Source organism: Monoraphidium neglectum (genome assembly GCF_000611645.1).
Source record: "Monoraphidium neglectum strain SAG 48.87 unplaced genomic scaffold scaffold01195, whole genome shotgun sequence".
NCBI classification, from domain to species: domain Eukaryota; kingdom Viridiplantae; phylum Chlorophyta; class Chlorophyceae; order Sphaeropleales; family Selenastraceae; genus Monoraphidium; species Monoraphidium neglectum.
The window spans coordinates 1-7,548 of NW_014012433.1; the positions used below are offsets into that span (position 1 = coordinate 1).

The following is a 7,548-nucleotide window of genomic DNA, read 5'->3' on the forward strand; positions in this document are numbered from 1 at the left end:
CCCGCGGGCGGCGGCGCGGCCGCGGCCGCGGCCGCGGGCGGCGGCGGCGGGGGGCTGGCGGGGTAGAGGCTGGACCCCCTGAGGACGGCCACGGGCTGCCACTTCTGGGTGAACGCCTCGTCAGCGCGCGCGCTGAGCGGCAGCTGGACGGCCATGAAGCCGTGGGACGCGCCGCCGGCGCGCTTCGCGACGGAAAGGACCCACTCGAGCGACAAAAACTGCGGCGGCGCCCCCAGGGCGGCGGCGCGGGGAGGGGAGCAAGGGAGTCATTAGTTACAGTGCCGTCATACAAACACACACATGACGGCCACAATGCAAACGGCGGCAGCTTTTGATCCTCCGACTGCAGCAGAGCACCACCACCCAAAATATGTCGGGATTGTTGCACCAGCTGCTTTGTGATTTTCGCCCACGCCATCGAATGACCTGGGCCCGGTGACCGCAGCGCTGCCGGCCGAATGGCGGGTGGCCAGGAGCCGCGGGCGGCCCACCTGGTCCCCGTCTGGCGGCACCCTCAAGGAACTCCAGGTGGCGAGGCCGTAGCCCCGCACCTTGTTCTCCCTGCCACGGGGGACGAAATGAGCGGAACGTGACGTGAGGGCACCACCTCTTGGCAAGCAGGCAGCAGCGCTGAGCTACCGACGGAGCGATTCCCCGGAATAGGACGCCCGAAGCCGTGAAACCCTGAGTCCTGACCCCAGAGCCGTACAAAATCCCGGCAAGTGTGGAAACCCCGGGCACCCTCCACTCCAGGCGCCCTAAACCCCGGGCGCCGTAAACCCCACCTCCTGAGGGCCTCCAGCTCCCCAAAGGCCGCCTCCAGCGCCGCCTCCAGCTGGCCCCTGCCGACGCCGCGCGGCAGCAGCTCCTCCGCCACGTTGTGCAGGTACAGCAGGTCCACCTGGCGCGGGGTGACGTCACGCGGCGTCACACGCGGTTGGGCGCGGGGGCGCGACTGCAAGCGCGGCGGCAGCGGCGGCGCCGCCGGCGGGCAGGGCACTAAGGCGCAGCACACGCGCGTTGACCGCGGGCCGTGCGTTGGCTGATGCGACTGCGAGCATATGGCGAGTGCGGCGCTTTCGATGCAGGGGCGCCGCCCCACCGTTTCGAGGCGCAGGCGCTCGAGGCTGCGCTCCACCGAGGCGCGGATGCAGGCCGGGTGGATGCAGTAGTCCCCGATCTGGGGGGTTGACGTTGTGTTGTGTATGGTGTGTGTATTTGGTGTAGTGTTGTGGTGTGTTGTGTTATGTGGTGTGAATGTGTGTGTGTGTGTGTGTGTGTGTGTAAGCGTGCATGCGTGCGTGCGGGCGTGTGTGTATCTGTGTGTGTGGTCATGTGATGTGCTGAGGAAGGCGAGGCGCGGCATTGGAAGACCCTAGCCAGGCGCACGGCCCTGTGTCCCCTCTGAAAAATACAAACGTTTTCAACCCGCCTGGCCGCGGCCTCACCTCGTCAGGCTGCAAGTGCAGCACCGCCGCCGCTGCATTCTGCCCAGCCGCACTGGGTGCCGCTGCTGCTGCCGCCGCCGCCGCCGCCGCCGCCGCCGCCGCCGCCGCCGCTGTGCCACCAGCGGCACCACCGGCCGGCACCGCCGCCTTGCGCCCGAGGGTGGCGCCTCCGCCGCCACCGCCGCCGACGCCTCCCAGCCCGTTTTGGCCCAGCCCCGCCTGCTGAAGCCACCGCGCCAGCCGCCGCGCGTTTTGGCCCGCGAGCCGCGCCCCCGCCCCCGCGCCCGCCGCCGCAGGGTTCTGCGCCCCGCCGCCCGCCGCACCGCCGCCGCCCGCGCCGACTCCCGCGGCGCCGCCAGCCCCAAGCGGCGGGTCTTTCCGGAGGAAGGGCGTCGCCGCCGCGCGCCGGCGCAGGTCCGCGTCGACGTACCCCGCCTTGGTCGACACGAACAGCGCGTCGCGGGTCGCGGTGACCTGGCCGCCCCTGAAATCACCCATGCGGGCGCCGGACAGCAGCAGCGACAGCGCGCGGCCGACCGTCTGCTCTGACCGGCCGTTTCGGTAGTTGCTGGCTGCGGGGGCGGAGCGCGCAAGTCGCCACGCGACGGCGTGAGCGGCCGCAGTTGCACAGCAAAGCCGGGTGCGACACGGGCAAACAAAGCGTGCCCGGAGGCACCCTCGGGAACCCCTGGCAGCCGCAGCAAGCCTGCGCCGCGAGCACGAGCACGGCCCCAGTGCGCACCCCTCACGCGCGGTCAACCCTCGCCGCCCACGCCACAAAGTCCGAGTGGTGCCGCACAGTCCGCGGCGTGGGCCCCGCCCGCAATAGCGACGTCCGCCCACCCGTGTCAATGAGGTTCCAGCCGCGCGTCACCGAGTACACCAGCGCGCACAGCTGCGCCTCGTCGGTGGCCGCGTCTGGCGTGCCCATGTAGGTGCCCACGCCCAGGCTGCTGATCAGCAGAGTGTCCTCGCCTGCGGCCACGCCGCACGTTTCAGTGGTCGGCCGCATCACGTGCTTCAGCTCCGCCCTCGATGCGGGCAGCACCCTGCACTGACGGCCCCGGCCTGCTGCTGTGCCCCGCGGCTTCCCGGCACCGCTCCCATGGCGCCGCTGCAGTCGCTGCTCAAGGTTCGCGCTGCGCGGCGGCCCGGCGCCTTGCCTCCGGCCGCCGTGCGCCGGCAGAGCCGTCCCCGCTCTTCCCACCCACACCGCCGTCGTCCCGCCCTGGACGCTTTGCAACTGCCGCACCCTCCCCATGCAGCCCCCACTTCCATGGCTCCTCACCCTGCTTTCCCTCCATGTAATACACTGCATTGTAATGGTCCTGCGCCACCCCCTTGTCCGACTTGTCCGCCCGAAATGCGTCCCCAAAGGCCCAGGTGCCATCGGCGGTGGCATGGCCCGCGTGACGGAACGGCGCCTGCAGGCGCCGCATGGGCCAACGGCAAGAGGGGGCGCCATGCGTCGCCATGCGGCCGCCATGCGGGGGTCGTGGGAGGCGCATGGCGGCCTGCAGCCGATGCCTCGCTGGGGGGCGCGGTGCCATGCGGCTGGCTGCATGGCGCTCATGCGCAGCCGGCGCGGCGGCCCGCTGTCCATCAAAGCCTTGCAGGCTTCGCATGCGGCGCTTCGCTCGCATGCTCACCTGCCCGGCAGTGCCCGTTGCTGCGCACGGCGCGACGTTGCAGCTGATCGGGCAGACGCGCCTCATGACGTACGGATTGGTGAGGCACTGGTTGCTGCTGGCGTCAGCCTCGCAGGACTCCCGGCGGTCGCGGCACGCCGCCAAGCGCGCATCCGGCGCGTCGGTCCCCTCATTCCAGCCTATGAACGCAGCCGACCGCTCGCGAGGGTCCAACGCGGCCGAAAGGCCGGCCAGGGCTAGCAACACCAGCGTCCACCGGGTCATCAGCGGGGTGGACTGGCGAATAGCGCCATCCATTACAGATCACCCTCACCGCCCGGCGGGTGGCTTGTGCTCAAATGAACGAAATCAGCCGCATATGCTTTTATTCAAATCTGTGCTCGTTGGTCACACCTTTGCAGGGACTTACTCACTGTCAGGACTCGCTGTCCTCTGCCCCGAGGTGCATACTTGATGCTTGCTTTGCAGCTGGCCACGCTACATGATTTGATTGTGGGGCGTCATCGCAAGTGGACACAGCAGAGCAGCAAAGCATGCCGTCTCACCCGCTTTTTCTGCAAGAGGCACTGGGTGGCACTGGGTGGTGTTTGGGAACGTTGGCTGTGCCATGGTAAAACATGATGAATGTACTTCAGGCACCCCCTTATCGTACCCAAAAGTTTACAACACTCATACCGGCCATTGGAGAGAGTATGAGCGAACCTGTACTACCTGCAAACGTCAAACACACCCTGATTGCGCCGCCCCCCAGCCCCCGCCAGCCTGTACGTCGCACCCCTCCCCCCCCTTAACAACGGCTGGAAAGGTTGTATAATAGAGCGTATCAGCCACGCATCATCGTGTTTGTGTGTGTGTGTGTGTTTGTGTGTGTGTGTGGGGGGGGGTGTTCGCGTGTGTGTGGGTCTGCGGCAGGCGCCCAAGGCGGCTGATACAGGGGATGAGCGGCCAACTGCGCCGAGATAGATAACTATAGCAATCTTCTCAAGCAATTCAGGGGCGCTGGACGCCCGGTTACGGGGCTGCCCGCGAACTTAGCTCGCGGGCTCCGCGGGGCCAACCTCTTGCGCGTGCTCGTGCGCCTGCTAGATGCGATGGAACACCCGGCGTCCTCCGCAATCAATTTCATTAATTGATTTTGTATAACTTGAGCCGTTTACACACCCCACAAGACGCCCCCGTGGGCTACGACGTATTGCTGCAAATTGCTGGGCATTGCGGGAACGGCACATCCAGCTCCCCGCGCGTGCGTGAATGCGCTGAAACATACAAATTACCTCATGAAGCGTCTAGGTGGGTGTCCCCGGGCAAACGGCCACTTTGTTGGCAGCACTGCCACAGAGTTACTGACTGCACCTGCCACTGCACCACAGCAGCGGTATTGCCACAGCACAGGGGCGCGTGGCGCCGAAGCAACGGCAGCCATGCAGACAGGCAGGTACATAGCTAGCGTACTAGCTTTCCTTCTGTGGTCGCGGGATATTTGATCCTGCGATCAAATCGAGGACTGGGGAGCGCTCCAAGTGCAGCAACTGCCCAGGTGCGGGGTGGTTGCTTTGTAGGGGGGGGTGGTTGAGGGGGCAGGCACGGGCAGCTTTTCAACATGCGCGTCTGTGCACGCTGGCGGGCGGCGCACATGCTCCTCACCACCCCTTCCACCCTGCCACCCACCGCCAGTTATCCCCAACCAACACAACCTCCCTCACCCCCACCCCTCAACGCGGGGCTATGAGCCAGCCTTACATACAATCCCAGCGAGGTCGGGAGCGGCGTTGGCAAGCTGCACCAGCCGCGGCCGACAAGGAGGGTGGAGGCGGCAGCAGCGGCGGCGCAGTCGGCAGTCGTGCGTCTGCCATGGGCCCGGGCGGCGGCGGCGCAGTGGCAACGGCAGCGCTCGCCGGCCCGTGGCGCAGCTGCCAGGCTCGTGAGCAGCTCAAACAGTAGCAGCAGGGGGAGATGCTGGCCAGGCCTGCCTAAATATCCTTAGATATGGGGCCTATGACCACGCTATACTGGAGCAGCTGCCGGCATTTGTGCAGGCGCGGTGAGGCTGTTAGGCACGGCGCGGTGGGCCGTATGACTGGAGGTCAGGCTTTGGGGCGGGGGCATCAAGACTATTGCTGGGGAAGGGGCGGCGGGGATATCATGTGGGGCAACATGTTGACGACCGGAGGCCGGCTTACCCCCCCCCCCCTCTCGCCCTCCCTCTCCCCACCCGCACCCCACAAGGTGGGGCTTCTCAGAAGGCTATGCATGCCTTCGTGTGAATCAGTAAGGATGGCTCGGCGCTGGCACGATCCCTGGTCCCGTATAGCATCGCGGATGACAACGTGTCGCCAACGCCCCGTTGCACACGCAGCTCGCGGCGGCCACGCCCGTGCCACTGCAACCGCCCCCATTGCTGGCGCTTGCCCGGCAAGGGGCCCTGCCGCCAGCAGCTGCAGCAAATGCAGCAGTGCAGGGATGGAGGCAGCAGCAGCAGCAGCAGCAGCAGCAGCAGCAGCAGCAGCATCAGCAGCAGCATCAGCATCAGCAGCAGCAGCTACAGCAGCGGCAGCGGCAGCAGCAGCGGCAGCGGCAGCAGCAGCAGGAGCAAGGGGAGGACAAGCAGCAGCAGCAGCCACAGCAGCAGCAGGGGGAGGAGGAGCAGCAGCGGCAGCAGCGACGGCGGCAGCAGCAGCAGCAGCAGCAGCAGCAGCAGCAGCAGCAGCAGCAGGAGCAGCAGCAGTGGCAGCAGCGGGGGCAGCAGCTGCAAAATAAGCTGCTGTAGCAGCAGCAGCTGCAGGAGCAGCAGGTGGACGCGCCAGCCGCAACAGGTGGCAGCCAGCAGCCCGCACCAGCCAGCATGATGGCACCCTTGTTGGCTCCACCCGCGGCGCACTGCGCCGCGCCTGCACCGGCATCAGCCAGGCTGATGACGAAGGAGCTGCTGCGCGAGGAGGCGGCGCGCGTCTGGGCAGGGAGCACCTGACAAGCGCCCCAAACCATTATGTGCACTCCCCACAACTTTGAGTAGTAATCACGCCGTGCATGCACACTATCCTTTCTCAACATCTATCTTTTCCATTGACCTTCCTGTGACTATCTAGTGTGTACTTTGGCGCCTGCGGTGCCAACTGACACAACCACCTTGCCTGGGCGCCGCAGGCGCCCAGAGGCAGCGGCGGGCGCCGAAGGCGCCCGCAACACATTTTTTCCCCTTCCCCCCTTCCTTTTCCAGACCCACACGCGCGCGCATGCGCGCGCGTCAGACCCACATATACCGAACCTAGCCCGTATGTGTGTGTGTGTGTGTGTGTGTGTGTGAGTGTGTGTGTGTGTGTGTGTGTGTGTGTCATTCGAACGTGATGTCAGCGACAACCACGACACCAACCAGCAAAACCAGCGTGTAGACGACTGCGGCGGATGCAGATAGAGAAGAGAATTGCTAACTCAACAATAACGCGTGCTGTACAACATGTGTTGATGGTAATAGAAGAACTGCCAGTTTCTTTCCTTTGCACACCTCCCCCTTCAAAACAATTTCAGTGAGGCATCAGCAGTGACCTCTGCGTGTGGTAGTGGTTGGGGTTTCACCCTGCGCATGCATTTATTTGTGGCACTGACACCCACAGGCAGCGTAGCATTTGAGGAGTTTTTTTTGCATTTTTTAGCACCAGCCTCCCAAGGACAGTGTTTCAGCTGTGAACTGCTGTGACGCGTGTGGACCCAACAACAGCCTCCCAGATTAAAACATCAAAATGAACCCTCGTCCTTGATGACAAACCTTGTGGTAACATTAACACAGGTGAAGGCACTGCATTTTCCGAAGGTTAGCACAGTGGCTAGGCGCGTGCTGTTCGCACCACTTTCCAAGGGGGGCTTGTCTGGCGGGGCGGTTTGGTTGCAACAAGCCGCCGCAGCTTTGCCGCGGCTTTGTCGCGGCGATCGCATTTTTTTGCTTTCGGCCTCTTTTAAATAATCACGAGCGGCAGCTATAGTAGCAGCCTCGCCTGCACTGGGGTTGGCCTGTCAGCCACCGACCTGCCACTGCTGTGGGTGTGGGACGGTGGCCTGCCGGGCCACGGCTCGATTACTACCCAGTCGACGGGTTCCGCCACAGCCCCCTCGCCCACAAACGGGCCCTGTAACGGGCCCTGTAACAAACGGGCCCTGTAACAAACGGGCCCTGGTGAGCTCTTTAAGCTCGCCAAGCTCACGAGTAACGCAACATCAGACGGGTCGCGCAGGGTCGCTCGTTGTTGATGAGCAAAGCCACCTTCGCGTCGACGTGGTCTGGACCTCCTGTCGCAGCGCATGCCTCTCAACTGCTCTGCGCTTCGAAGTGCAGTCATACGCCAAATAAAGCTCATAGATCATAGTAAAGGGAACCCCCGTGGCGTGCAGCGCGAGTCTCATCGACCAACATTTCGTCACTCGCAGCAGTGCGGCTGTGGTCTTCCGCCACGCCCAGC

The 7,548-nt window shown here is 65.0% G+C and overlaps 1 protein-coding gene across 1 annotated transcript; it reads right to left on the reverse strand.

Annotated features, from left to right (window-relative positions):
• Positions 1–102: 102 nt before the first annotated feature.
• MNEG_6988 (hypothetical protein) lies at positions 103–2,460 on the reverse strand (the record flags this gene model as incomplete). The annotated part of the gene is made up of 6 exons (XM_014044538.1): positions 103–218; positions 492–561; positions 786–955; positions 1,103–1,180; positions 1,449–2,020; positions 2,292–2,460. Coding segments are annotated over 6 exons (1,175 nt in total), but the record flags the coding sequence as incomplete, so codon positions are not given.
• Between the last annotated feature and the right edge of the window lie 5,088 nt (positions 2,461–7,548).